This window comes from Lycorma delicatula, chromosome 7 (genome assembly GCF_047948215.1).
Source record: "Lycorma delicatula isolate Av1 chromosome 7, ASM4794821v1, whole genome shotgun sequence".
Taxonomy (NCBI): domain Eukaryota; kingdom Metazoa; phylum Arthropoda; class Insecta; order Hemiptera; family Fulgoridae; genus Lycorma; species Lycorma delicatula.
This window is the reverse complement of record NC_134461.1, coordinates 56,882,792-56,898,674: the sequence shown is the minus strand read 5'-3', so window position 1 is coordinate 56,898,674 and position 15,883 is coordinate 56,882,792. Positions and strand designations below refer to the sequence as shown.

The 15,883-nt window shown below is 27.8% G+C and overlaps 1 protein-coding gene across 1 annotated transcript in view; it reads left to right on the top strand.

Moving 5' to 3' along the window:
* LOC142327973 (multivesicular body subunit 12B-like) overlaps positions 1-15,883 on the top strand; it is a 77,917-nt gene that overhangs the window by 38,707 nt on the left and 23,327 nt on the right. The window contains exon 2 of the mRNA XM_075371396.1: positions 9,620-9,821. Within this exon, the coding sequence (XP_075227511.1) occupies positions 9,620-9,821 (202 nt within the window). The remainder of the gene's footprint in view (positions 1-9,619; positions 9,822-15,883) is intronic.

The following is a 15,883-nucleotide window of genomic DNA, read 5'->3' as shown; positions in this document are numbered from 1 at the left end:
AAATGTCTGCCAAGGCATTTTCATCAATGGCATCCTAACAGAGACCAAACTGATGACTGTTGTATTATCAAGTTTAGAGGGTCTAACAGACCCGACTCCGATGAAGTCTAACAGTTCTGTCATTAGGACTAGGAACAGAGGGGACTAGGAACTAGGTGTGGTGACTGGGATCATCACAAGACAGGTATCTTGCCCTGTGGGTGTCTGGATGACTTCCAGATATGGATATTAGTGTGTTAACTTTTACACTTAAGTTGAAATATTAATTTGTTGCTGAATACGATCAAGAAAGTTGTCATCTTCGTAGTGCAACATTTAATTGTGAAATAGGCATGCAAAGTGTATTCAGTAGGTTTCAAAGCTTGTAATAACTGTAAGAAGTATGGGTGTGTATGCAAGAATTTCCTTAAACATTTCACACTAGGATTGCTAGTTTGCTGCTGGCCTTCCTAACAAATTTTTTTTAGTCTATGGAAAGATTTCCTGACTAGTACAACTTTTTCTCCAGACACCCTCGGTGTGTTGTAATCATTTCTTTATATAGACATTTGATCATATTAAACTAATTATGCCATCTACAAATGTTATTGTCACTTGGAAGATCACAATTAAACTTTCTTCGAAATGCTTGTCAAATTGTAACCACAGATCCTTATTTAGCAAATTGCTAAACAGAGAAGGCTTTCTGTTGAGGAATTGCCATCTCTGCTAGTGGCACTATCAAGCTGAAAAATATAGGGAATTAACTACCTTTTTTTTTTTTGTACTTCATTACTTATGTATATAATTAAAAGTTGTATTAACTCATATCTCACACACTTTTCTTGACATTTTTTTTATTACTGCTTGTTTTAAATTAAAAAAAAAAGATTGTTTATCGGTCTTCGTTTATTATTTATTTGTGTGCCCAGTAGTAAGTAGTCTTTACTCTTTTGTTTGGTCTTAGGATTTATAATATGATACATAACCTAGTAAATAAGTAAGTGCTATGTATTGTTTAGAATAACACAAATTTATTTTTCTCAATTCTATGTAAAAATTATACTTAGAAAATACTAAAAAATATACTCATGATGTCCATGCTGCAGTTTAAAATTTGTTTTCTAATATTTTGTTCAGTTTTATTAAAAAAGAAACTGATGATTGATTCATGAAAATTATTTATAAAATACCTTGCTTGAAGTTACTGTGATATGCTTACATGTGCGTTATAAATTTATTGGGCTTTTCTTTTTTTAGATTGAAGTTAAATTGAATGGGTGTGTGAAATAAAGCAGAAGGAATCATTTTTATTGAACAGTTATAGATATACTCTAACTATTGTTCATTTATAGGAAATAAAATTGATTTTAATCAATATTATCTTATTTATTTATATCCTTATTATGTAATAGTACAGAAAAGTTATTTATTGTAATAGTCCTACCAATACATTGCGGTTAACCAGAGTATTAAAATAAAAATTTAGATATTGTAATTAATTTTCCAAGTCTTACATTATCTCTTTTGTTTCTGAACATTTTAATATTAAATAAGTTATAAAAGTTAGATTATAACCACATATCATAAATTATCTAATTATGTTCTGTAGAAATTTAATCTAGTTTCAAGAGGTAGAGTTTTGACTATTCAACAAGGTAAACAATTAATAAAGATCAAATCTTTTTAATAGAATAAGAGTTAAATATTTCTATACTGTTTTTTTTACAATGTAAGATGTACTCGTATAATTTAATATTGCTTGGTTAATTTAGGTGGGAAATCATTGTGAGACACATGACACCAGTATGCAAGGACCAACTATTGGTAAAATAAATTTTCTAGAAAGAGTAAAAAAAAAAAAAACATAGTTAGCAGTTGCAAATTAAATTTCTACAACACTTTATTTTTAATTATTACATCTGAGATAAATTATTGTTATTTTTTTTTTTTTTAATTTTGATTGCTGATCACTTGGTATTAGTAGGATACTTATTAAAGCATTTAGTCAGTTGTCTTGGCAAAAAAAAATGTATTTTTCACTGTCATTTCAACTTTCAACCATCTTCTGTCCTTTGTTAAAATATGTGTAGATGTATGTCAGAGGTTCTAATAACAGAGTATTCTAATTCTAATCTTATATGATTACATGATTATATTAAAATATTTTTGTTTTTTTTCTAAATTAAAGATTTTTTATTAATATATATATTTTTTTAATATAAAAATTCTATTATCACAAAATTCTGTAAGGGTTACCTTCCAGTATGTCTGAGACATCTTAGTGTATTTTGTGAGTGTACTGGGTGCAAACTTGTAAATATATTTTAAATGTCATCCCATAAAGGGGATTACATAAACTAGTCTCATACAAACAATCTCTAAGTTAATGCTGTTAATTGAATGCCAACAATCAAATAATTCCATTAGCATGAAAGTTTGTACACAACCAATAGTAATTTTAACTAGACTTAAACCAGGATCCTCATATAATGTGTAATAACAGCTGGTCACTTGTTCCACACCCTAATTTAAAATCTGATCAGTTTCTTCTTTTAAAATGTTAGTCCCATACCATACCAAATATAATGATATAGATTAATAAAAATTAGATGCTACCTTAAATACTTAACATATATTCGTACACTCAGTGTCTTGTAAAAACCATTTTAATATTTTTAGATTTAGGCAACCTCAATATGTTGAAAAATACAAAAATCCTGGGAGTAGTTTTATTTTTCCTATGTCCTTAAGCAGTTTGGATACTAAAAATATTAATGTCAGTTATACTTTTAAAAATGTTTCTTTATTGAACAGTTTTTTTTGCACATCTAATATATTTATGTTATCATGAAATTATCCATATTAAATTTTATTTAGTTAGAATTAATGAAAAGTGAATAAGTTCATTATTCCTGGCCAAGGTTAAACAATCAGGTCCTTAAACGACTGTGGATGAATTGATTGACTCACTCTTTGCTTGTTATAATATTTTTCCTCTTGATTCCATCTTAACCTATATAGATACAGCTAATAATTTCTTTTATTTTTTCATTTATTTCATCTATAATATGATGATGTTATCGAGTATCTTGTTTCTTAAGGGTGTGCATCTGTATTCGACTATTTAATAATTATTGTGATATGTTTTTTTTTGTTTTTTTTATTATATTATGCTTTTTCGGGTGATGATAATGTGAAAGCATTTTTTGCTCTCCAAAAAAAAATCTACAAGGGTGGATAGTGAGCAAAATGTGCTTCATTGAGTGAGTGAGTGCTGCCTGGGAAAGTGACCAACCAGCTTCTCCTTATCAGAGCTTAGTAGGGTGGGAGCTGTGATTGCTTGCACAGAGATTTTAAATCTTTTTTGAGGGTTTTGAAAAGTACTGCACTAGGTGGCTGAATGAACATTGGGTAAAGTTAGACTCCTTATATCTACTTTAATCTAACCTAAATACAGAAAAGCCTGTATAAAAAGGTTAACTAATTTGGGACAAAAAATTCTGTTTGTAATGTAAGGTATCAGATCTTGATGATGTATTTTATATTTCTTTCACGTTGAAGAAATTTTATTTTAATCTGTTTTCTGATTCTCAAAATGTGTTTATATTTAGTTTATTAATTTCCTTTTGATGCAATGGTTTTCTGTTTTACTTTTTTATGATTAGTTTGATAATTTATTCAAGGTTATTATTAATGTTTTATTTTATTGTGCATATCCTAATGTCATAATAAAACAACAATAGAAAAATGATTATTTTTAACTATTCTATGTTTATCTAGATGTTATGCAACCATAAGTAGATGTGATTAGAATATTAGTACTGATTTTAAAATAATCTTTACTTCACGTTGTTTGTTACTGTGTTAGAGTAGTATTATAGTAATAGTATTTAATTACATAAAAAATAATAATTGTTGTCTATTCCCTTTTAACCCATTTAGGTCAGCTGTATTTATTTCTTATAATATAATAATTATTAGACTTCAGGAGTGAGTCCCAGAAGACAATGTAACCTGTAATAATTTTTTATTATTAAAAATAGGAGAAAATTTTACTGCTATTTTTACTTTTTATAGTAGTTACACTTTTGGGTAAACGTTGTAAGACTGTAATATGTGGCTAGTGGAATGGTGAAACTATACCTTTTTTATGTGGAATGTTCAGACCACTAAAGTCAATAGTGCAAAATTTGTGTTTTCTAGCATCAGTTTACAATAGCTCTTTTGAATGCTTCTCAATTAATGTTGTAAGTTCAGTGATTCTTGTATACCTTCACAGGGGGTCATTCAATCCTTCTTCTCAAGAGGGAGAGATTTGAATCATTTACAAAGGAATATCTAATGGATATTCCTTTAGAAATCTGGTACTTGTTCTAAGGTGACTGTTTAATTTCTGAAGTGGGTAAAGCGATTCTTCTCCTTTCCACATGTATTTAACCTGATCAATGTAGAATTGTTGACAGATAATGTGCTGCTATCATTGCCTTCTCCCCTGGGAAATTCCTCACAGCATGGACACCAAGGGTGTAATTTGTCTTATATTCTGGTTAGATAGAATTAAATTTTATGAAGAGTAGGAGGCACAGCTTTACCCAGAAGACATCAGCCAGTAATTGCATTATGTCAACTGCTAGGGTTGATCAAGCACAGAGTGTTGTTATTTCACTGAATTTAAATAAAGAAGCAGCTGCCTTGCTAGCTTCTAGAATTTACCAGCCTGATGCCACAGATGGAACCTGGGCAGCAGCTGATCCAATTGCTTTGGCACTTCTAAGCAAAAAGGAATATAGAATGAGGAAAGAAGGAAAAAAAGGATACAGTAACTTCTTATGAGGGACTGCTTATGATAATGGTATCAGTTTATAATCTTGTCTGGGACCCTGTTCTGCAGGTAGATTTTACTCTTAACATCTATTCTTTCTTGATTTTAATCCTTCTCATCCATTTTGGGTTCTGTGGGTGCATATTATGTTGACAATACATGATTTATGTTTACAATACATGATTGTGCAATCTTGGCTATAATTTAGGAGTTATTGTCTATTGACTAATCTGGACACTTTTTTTCTAGTTTTGAGGTTGATTTAAAAGACTAATGTCAAATACCAATTAGCTAAAACCAGGTATCATAATTTCTTTTAAAATTTGCAAGAATGATGAAGATCCGATATTACCAAGTGTCAAATGTGTAGTCACATACTTTCATAGAATAAATATTGATAAGGTTTCTTTATAAGTAAGGTTTAATTGATTTAAAACATACATTTGCAAAAATGCATACCCTCTACTCCAAGTGCCAAGAATTTTCAGATTCTGACATCCAGCCATGTTCTTTCTAGATTGTATATTTAATGGATATTTCCTAAAAGTATCATCAACATGTACTATTTGTACCTAATTCAATTAGAGTACTTCAGTTTTAATTTTATTATAGGCAGCTTATATAAATAACTGTATAACTGTAGATGTGCTTTTTCGTAAATATATTGTTACCATATATTTATTCATGTAATCTTTAATAGAATTAAAAAAGAAAAAAACTAATAAATCTTAATGATGTGTGAAAAGATTTCTTTGATGGTTTAAGGATTTGTTTTAGAAATCAATCAAATCATAATCAACAGATCCTTAATCAGTTAAGAATTGCTCTACAGCAGTGAAGTTATGCATTTCCAATAAACACATGTTCAAATTATTCTTCTTTTTTACTCTCTTAAACAAGTAAATCAAAGAATTAAAAGTGAAATTTACTGATTTCAGTGATATTACATTCATAATAATTTGTATATTATACTATAACCATCTTCTAAGATGCATAGTGAAGGAACTGTAAGATGTCATTAATTCTATTACATGAAAGTGGAGTCTTTGATAATAGCAGTTTCAGTTTTTAAATAAATCTTACTTAAATTAGAATTCTGTCTGAAAAAAATAAATGATGAAAATTTTTAATAAAGCAATACAATCTAATTCATGTTCAATACTGTTAAGAATATTTTCACATTCAGTTTTCAAAACAGCATAGGTTTCATTGTATTATGCCCTTGTTTTTACAACAGACTAAATTTTAATAATATTTTATATTCTATTCTTCACGTTTCATTATCTGAGATATATTTCATACATTTCTAATGAATAGAAAAAAACAAGGAACATATATAAGTAATGTACTGTTTAAAGGTTGTGAATCACATTTCCTTGAATAATAAATATTGAAATTTCCTTTCAGCATTTAAATTAATCACGGCAATATTATGAACTAGTGAATGACCATGCTGATGATTAGAGACCAATATGGCTTCTTTATCCTGTAGTACAGTCTGAATAATATAGCAACACTAGTAAAATATTCCTTCCCTTCATGCCAATAGTTTTTTTAAATTCTTAATTTATTATTTATTACAACTGATGAATGCAAACAGGGGAAAACCCTTAACATGTTTTAACTACAATTTAATTAGTCTTTTAAAAAATACTGAATACCATTGCAATTTAAATAAAATTTTAAAAAACTTTAAGAAAAAGAGATCAATATATAATTATTATTTTATTTTTTTATTTATTATTATTACATATTTATTATTTTTAGTTAATATGTGTTACATCAGGCAAATGATATAATTAATCTGACCTGTATATCCACACTGACTCTCAGATTTGAAAGCCGATAATTTAAAATCCTTTGAGGTAGAAAGTGTAAAAAAATAGTAATCCAAAGAAAGGAAAAAAATTAAAATTTTTTTTGCAGTTTTTTGAGAAATTGCAGGCATGTAGGTATGCAAGTTACTTTACAGATAAATTAAGTCTATTTTGTTGTACTCGTATACAATTAACCAATATTTACATGTTTCCAGGGTCCAATCCAACAAAAAATTGTTGATCCTCTGGACAGAAAATTTAAGGAATGTACCCATACAGATTTCTTTAATTACAGAATTCTCAAAACTTATAGAGTTTCTGGAGACTCCAGAGGTGAGAGACAGGGCTCTGTACTTAAGACAAAGTGAATAAAACTTTTAAAACTCTTTTACTTTTATAATTGTGCTATCTCTGTGGTGAAGTGGTAACATCTCTAACTTTCATCTGGAGGTTTTGGATTTGAATCCTGAACAAAATAAGATGCATTTTTTTCAACAGGACAAAATTAATTATTTAACAGTACAATTAGTAATTGTTATTTTGCATTAGCCTGTTGTCACTGTTAAATAAAAAAAATATTAATGGTAATTGAATGAATGTTAATATAAATGTTACTTGCTATAAGTGTGAGAATCACTCAAGCTCCCTTCCATCTTATTAGAAAGGTTTTCAGAACTTGAATAAAATTGAATTATGAAGATTTAAGCACAATATAATGTTGGAAGTTATAAATTTCAAATAATAATCATACAAGTTTATTCAGTATTGTCATTTCTTTACCATTATCTTACAATTAAATTAAATTTTTTTTATTAATTGTGATTGATATGTATTAAAAAGTGTAATAATTGATTACTTTTATTGTTTTTTCATATGATATGGTAGTGTTTTATTATGTAAAACCCTAACATAAAGGCTTTTGAAATTATTAGTTTCACGGTTAAAAATTTGACTTGGTCAGTTTGTGCATATAATAGTCAACACGCAGTCTTAAAATCACTTATTTCCAGATTCTGTTCCTGTCATGGGTTTGTCATTTTATCATTTTCTATCAATGTCTCCCATTGAAAGTGCATGTTGTATTGCTGGGTTTTCATTTAATATTATTAAAAAAAAGAAGAATTAAGGTGTATGTAATTAGATGTGTGTCTATAGTTACCAGAGGAAGAATAAATATTCTTTGTAATAATTACATTATCTAGTAATGATACATACATTTTTTGTAATAGATTTTTGTGATATTGATCATGAAATACTAATAAATGCTGACAGTACGCATTGAAACTACACTCATTGGTTTAATTTAATGATCTATAGGAAGTGGTTCATTAATAAGACTTTGGCTGCTGGTATTTTATCGTATTTCATACCCAAGATGATAGATGTTTCATCCCGAAACATTCCAGGTATGGTAGAACCATCAGAATGTAAGGAATGCAAAGTTATCTATCTATGCTATACTATACTATCTTATACTATCTTATGCAGGACCTTTTTTTAAAGGAGACCTTTAAAGATATCTTTTCAAAACTCACCATGTACACTTTCATTTGTTTTATCATTATTTACTGTTTTTAATTGATTAATTTAAAGACCTAAAGTTCTGTTTACATAGTTAGTTTTAAAAATGTGTAACATTTTTATTTATTTATGAAAAATCATTGTGAAATGGTGTTTTAATACTCATTCATACCTTTTAGTTAATTATCTTGTAATAGCATCATTCAGGAAAAGTTTAATGTTTTGCTTAGAGCTCAGTTTTGATTCTGAAGTGAACTATCTAAAGTATTTTAATGTGGTTTTCTTATCAATATTATAATGAGTTTTGGCATTTCCTCCTCTGTGGTAATTATCACATTTTGAAATTTATTCAAATTTTTCTTTGGACTACTGCTCTCTTTGAACCTTGACCTCCTTCATGATAGTTCTATCTTTAGTTGTTCCTGTTCAATTCTCCTTCCCAGCTTTAAAGAATGTTTTTATCATTTAATATTCCAGAGACGATAGAAAATTCCTTGGTACCTATCAAAAATGATTTTTTAATTTTGAATATCAAATTGGATATATTAATTTCAGCTTTATTTTGGTTAATATAATCAAAATATAATAAAATAGTGCTGCTTTTTCTGTTGTAGTTGCCTAAGTACAAATTGCAGGAAAGTTTATAGTCTGTATAAACTATAGTATACTATAACTTGAATTTTTTTAAAATTGTAATTGTGTTTTAATAATTTAATTAAAATGAAAGTGACTCTCCTTTACAAGTGAATTTGTAATAGTGTAGTAATAATCTACAGAAAGTAATATTTATATTAAATAAAAAACTTAAAACTTTTATGACTTTTCTTAAGATATTGTTATCCAAATATTTACTATCATATTACTCATCTTTTGGTTGGTTTCATAAGTTCTGCATTTCCTATTTGATTATTATAATCTTTGGCCTATTGGCAGTACAGTCTTTTATTGTTTTAAATTCATTCAGCATGGCTGATTTTTTAATTCACAAGACACATTCTTTATTGTAGGAAATTGTATACTGTCCTTCTCATGGGGTATATTAATTTGTTGCTTTCTCTGCCCAATATTTTTTTTATCACTATAATTCATGTAAAGCATTGGAGGTATGAGTGAGATTTTCTTTCCTGAAAGTAATGATGTTCACTTTACAGCAAATCCCTTTAGTGAACAGAAACCTAAATACATTGTAGGTTTGAATATTACCTGCATTTTCTAGAGCTTGATTTACTAATACTGAACAGTGTATTCTAAACTTGTAGGATAGTGCTGGTACTCTATTTCTTTATTAAAAAATTTTTCCATTTAAATATTCGGAGGATATCATAATTAGGAATGCTACTAATACATTGACAAATAACAAGAGAGTTGCTTATATAAATTATTTTAGTGTTGTAAATCTGGAGAATGCATTATTCCCTTGGAATATTGTGGTATTGACTAAAGTATTTGGTATTAATATTTTATTTTTTGTTTGTAGGTATCAAAAACTCATGACCAAGATTCTGATGCAGATTTATGGAAGGAAAAAACACCCTTTTTTAGTCGTAAGGTGACTCGATATCTCTGCTTATCAAAGACTGAAGGTATAGCTGATTATATTGTTGAAAATGTTGGTGTTATTGGAGAAAAAGAAATTCCTCCAGATGGTTATTGTTTAATTCCAAGAACTATAGATTCTGGTTGGTATATATATTTTGGTTTTCTGAAAATTATTGACATGCATTATTTCCTGCCCTTTGTATTATTATGATTAAATTCTTTTTTACTACTTAAATATGTATGATTACATAAATGCTTTATACAATTGGTTTTGGGCTCAGCTCATCATCAGGTACATTATATTAATCCATAAATTCCACATTAAAATCAGATTCGTCATATATAACTATAAATTATTATAAAAACTCTCTGAAGTACTTCACATCATCACAATTTTTATTCATTTATTTTTAATATAAATTAGGCTATTTATTAATAAAGAAAGGAAATTATCATTATTTGAGAATTTATACATCTTTAAGAGAATATTATCAACTGATAATATTGTTCATTTATCAGACTGATAAATGAACAAAAACAAATAAGACAGACTATATTGCCTGTCCTGTACTGTTTGTTATTACAAAAAGTATGTTTAAATTATTAATATAATCACTTGAACAACATTTTTCATAGAATGTGGATATTTAACATAATTTGTTTTAAAAATAAAAAAAATAAATAAAATAGTGATGATGTGAAGTGCTTCACAGAGTTTTTATAAGTTTGTAGTTATATATGATGAGTCTGATTTTAATGTTGCAGATGAATATTGAAAGATATTTGGAATTTATGGATTAATATAATGTACCTGACAGTGCACTGAGCCTGAAACTGGTTGTACAAAAATCATATCTACTACATGTAAGTAACAAAAAAAAAATTTAATATATCAATTTTGGTTTATTTAACATTATTATTGTATACAATATCATTCATTCAAGTTATTGTTAAAGAATTTGTTTATTATTTTTGAATTATATTTTTAAACTTTTTAATTCAGAAATTTATGCTTAGTCAAAAGTCAGATTGTTTTGTTAATAAAATATTGAACTGGCAAATTTTGTTCTCTGTGGCCTGTAATTTTGTGCTAATTGGTTTTTTTTTGTTAAAGGATTCCATAATAAATTTTTTTTCTGATTTTGGCAGTAATTTAAAAAAATATATGTTTTTAACCCAGTTGTGTTTATTATTTTATGACTAATTCAACACATAAGTTTAAAACTTATGTGTAGGAATATGATTATTTTTGTATGAGAAAAACACAAGGCTAACCTAGTTTCAACAATAAATTTTCCCGTTCATTGTAAAAATGAAAAAAAGCATGACATTCCATCTAAAATGAAAGGTTGGCTTTCAGCATCTTTTGCTTCTCTATAATGCTCTGCTGTGCTGTCAGGCTGTAGTGCAAAATCTCAGTAATCATTTAATGAAAACAATTGGATAATCTCATGTGTAGCTCTGGTTTTTCATCTAGCAAGTTCTGCCTTTTCTTACTTATTTAAAAGAAGTTCCTCAGTGTTAACACTTTGATAACGATAGTCAATTAAAAAATGGCTAATGATGCTGCCCGATTTGTATGACAGTGTTATTTAACAGCTTGTGCTGTGCTTTGGTATTCTCTCAGTGATGGTGGAGATTAGGTTGAATAATAGTTTGAAACTTATCAATTTGCTGAATATATAACGATGTGTTCATTATTTTTAAGCCTAATAGAACTTGCTTTATGAGCAACATTTGGTATTCCATGAAAAATTTCTTTTAATAGTATAGTAACTAAATTATCGTTACTAATAATAGTAACTAATTACTATTATTAGTAATAATTTATTATTATTCTGGACTTTAACATTTAAGAATTTGATTCATAGGAAAGCAGTATACATTACTTAAATTAATAATTCAATGGACTGTATCCCTGTTATATAATACCTGGCTGTCAAAATTAATTTTTACAGCTTTGTAAATTAATTTTATTTTGGTTAAATTAATTTTTTGGTAAACTGGCACTATCTTATTCATGTTCTAAATATTTTGCTTCCTGTGATATCATTTTTTTTTTCTTTCAAGATTAAATTTTGAGAGAAAGTATAATTATGTAACAAGAATTATCTCAAGTCAGATTCTAAAATGAGTGTACTGAAATCATGTTGGTTTGTTTTTCTCTTCATATACTAGTATCTTATTTCTTAGTACACTCTTTACATGCTTTATTTATAGTTCATTAATCTCATGTACTTTTTTATGTTAATTAGTATATATATATATATATATACACACTTGTTTTATTATCTCTTTATTGCAGTTTGTTGTTATCATGCATACATTTATCTTTCCTGGTAATTTTGTGTTCATTATTAATTAATGCTCTTCTATATATATGTATATATATATATATATATATATATATATATATATATATATATATATATATATACACACACACACACACACACACACATGCACACACACACACACACACACACATACGTGTATATTTTTATGTATTTGTATTCAGTAAGATTCTAGTGTTAATTGTTTTGTTTGTTTCCTGATATGATTATTCTTCAAAGTTTATCAGTTTTTACCATATATTTTTAATAGGACAATTATTTATTTAAAATCATTTTCCCTAGAAATTTTTAAAACATTCAAGAAATTAAAAAAATTCTTTTAATGCATGTGTTGCTATATGAATATATTTGTTTTCCTTTCCTGGCATCATATCATTTTCCTACCCTACACATAGACATGTATGTATGTGTACATACACACACAAACATTTATATATATATATATATATGTTGGCGTATTTGAAGTTTAATAATCTTTGACTGGATAAAGCGATTTTGATCAAATTTGGCACAGAGACTCGTGTATATGGGACAGTTTGTTAGTAAAACATTGTGGTTAGTATCTCCAGGGGTGGGGTAGATAGTTTCTTTGGGGTCAATTTTCTCAAAATTTTGCAAATGTAACCCCACTTTATATTAAGCTTAGTACATGCATACATAATTATTATCATTAAAAAAAAAAATTCTGCCCCAAATTCACCCCTTCCCCAATATTGCCCCAAAAATAGTTGGGGCAATATTGGGGTTGGGAAACAAAAAAGTAAGAAAATATTCATTTTTTAAACTTTTTTCATGTATCATTATTTTTCCACTCTATTATAATAAATAACCAATGTCAGGTAAGTATAACAACTTTGTTATCAGCCTTGTCTATAGTGAAAAAACAATATAATCTTTTTTAAGTGTAGTAGTAAATATACATGGATTTTTGTTTAAAAAAAAAAAAAAAATTAAGACCTTGTATGTATAAACTTTTAAAGAATGGAAAAGAAAATGGCCCATCCTGATTCCTCTGCAATCGCTAATTGGGTGTGATATCCAAACACCCCCCCCCCCCCAATAATAGGAAACAAGTTTATATCACAGGTATTTTTATTTGTTTACTTTTTCCTTATTTATTAAGTGGAACATATTGTTCAATATTAGGCAGTTTTATACTATTGTTAGAATATAATTGTGTGTGTGTGTGTGTGTGTGTGTGTGTGTGTGTGTGTGAGCGCGCGCGTGCGGGGTATATATATCTCAGATAATAAAAATAATATTGATAATGTAATAATCTAATGTACTTTTTATTATAGTTTTTTTTTTTTCTAGTATATTATTTCTTCCTGGAAAGTTATTTTATTTTTACTGGTACAAAATACTATTTATCTATTTGACTTAATGTGTGATGTCTTTCCTTCTATTAATTGTAATAATTCTTAATGTCTGTTTTTGTTCTCTTCCTTAAATTATTTAAGTACTAGTGAAGAACATAATACAGTTAATTTGTTTTTTATTTGTTAAATTTGTTGATTATACATTGTATCATGGTGATTTTCTGTGATTTTATTCTTTATTATAGATGCTGATGATGTGTAACTTGCATTTTGAGCTTAGGCTCTTTTAAACTGCTGTTGACAAGGGAATTATATTGTTTTGAATTAGTATATTCTTTTTATTACCATACTTTAAAAATAAAATTTTAAAACAATTTCATTTGTAGTTGCATAAAAGCAATATTTTAAAATTGTTTAAATGAATTTAATTTGTATTTATTCAAACACAGGCCAATTAAAATACATTTAATAAATTAATTTGATTCATGGGTAGTTATATCTTTACATAAAAATATATCTACCAGTTTTTTTCACTTGTAACCATAAGATCAATATCTCTTACATAAACCAGTAATAGTCCATCCGATTGTCCACCAGTAGAAGATATCATTCCAGATCTAATTTTCTTGGTTGCATTGCTTCATGATCATAGTATTCTGATGAAAGCACTCCCTTTGCTGATCACTGACAGAGTCAAAATCTTCCCGAAAAAGTCTTAAGTGAGATATACAAAATTAATTTTTAATGGCATTCTTCACCCCAAATTTTTTAAATTTTATAACATTTTATTTTAAAAAAAGTTTTCATCTTTTCTTTTGCTTAGAAAACCTCCAGTGATGCCTTTGAAGAACATCATGGGAGTTATCATTCACTAAGTTTATATTTAAAAGTTGAATTTTGAAGTAGTTTCTTGATTTGTCACCAATAGAAATTTCTTCCCTTAAGCCTGGTATCACTCAGTTAGGGAAAATTTGTTTTTTAAGTGATTAAATAATATCAATCTATCTTTGTCTAATCCTTTTACAAAATTTTTTATAAGCCCAAATTTCATGTGAGATGTGGCAGAAGATTTTAGCAGGCTCAGTTAATGGTTAATATGCCATTTTTGTAGCAGCCAAAAAATTCTGGTTAAATGGTCAGTTGTCTATTTAGTAATAACCTTAATTTAATCCATATACTAAGAAAACAACAATAATTTCTAAATCCACTTTAGTAATTTCAATAACTTTCACACCATTTGCCACATGTGGTCTTTATATTTCATTGCTTTTAATATTAAATTCATAACTCAAATGTTTCTTTCATGTTAATTTCATGAGTTTTATGATATCGATTGCTATTTTTTGACATAATGTAGTAAAATTGCTTTTAAGCTAATGTTTGACAAATCAGTAAAACGACACTATTTTCTCCAGGAATATGCTAATTCTAAGTTTCTTTGTTAGGACTTCAATATCTGTAGACACATTTGTAAAATGAATTAAAGTTCTTCATATTAAAATAAGTTGAAAGAGTTTTGTTTCTGATTCTTAATGCAGTAAGTTTTATTTTCCTGCTAAAAGATGCCACTGTTGTAGTCTTGACTACAGAACTTCAGCTTGCTGCTGTAATAACTTCATATCACAAAGTAATTCTTAAGTTAAATGAGAGTTTTTTCATCAGATGAATTCTTCAATTTTTTGTATCATCTTTTTTGCTATCAAATATTTCATGGACTTTTTACACTGTCACATTAGGTGGTGGTACACGTTTAAGTAACACCTTTCCATGCAGTCTCAAGTCAAGGCTGTATTTGCATACTTTATTGATTATGTTTTTGAATGAATGTCTGAATGTATTTGTTAGACAAAAGTAGTCACTGTTATATTCCTTAAGTTCACACCAAGACAAATAATATTGCTTGTTGTTTTTTCTTTCAACCATTCATTCAAGATTACTCAACATGGTGTGTAAATAACATGAGGCATCCATTTTTCATCTTGATTCCTGAGTGCACAATCAGAATAATATTTATGTGATATTTTAATCAAATTAGAAATAGCCTTTTTTTGAGCTTTAAGTGTAAATTTATCACAGAGAACAAAGTTTGTTTGTTTGATATATCAACCAAACAGTTATATACACATGCACACACGCGCGCGCGCACACCCCAGCGCACGCACACCCCCGCGCACGCACACCCCCGCGCACGCACCCCCTTCCACACTTTTAGAGAAGTTATATTATTAGCAAATATAAGAATGTGAGAAATCATTTTATTAAAAAAAATGATTTAAACATAACAGAACATCAATAAAACTGAGATGCTTTAACACGCAATAAGCCAAGTAAAGCTGAACTAAATATAATATAAATGCTCAACAGTAGCAACAAAAAATATGCATGTATTCAAGCAAATTTATATGTTCACTTACTACCCATTTCTTCCATTAAATTTAAAATCTTCTACTTTTTAGACCTGCTTTTTATAAGCATATTTTTTATTAAAATTTTTTAAAGTGTGTATGTACATCATTTAAAAACAGTATC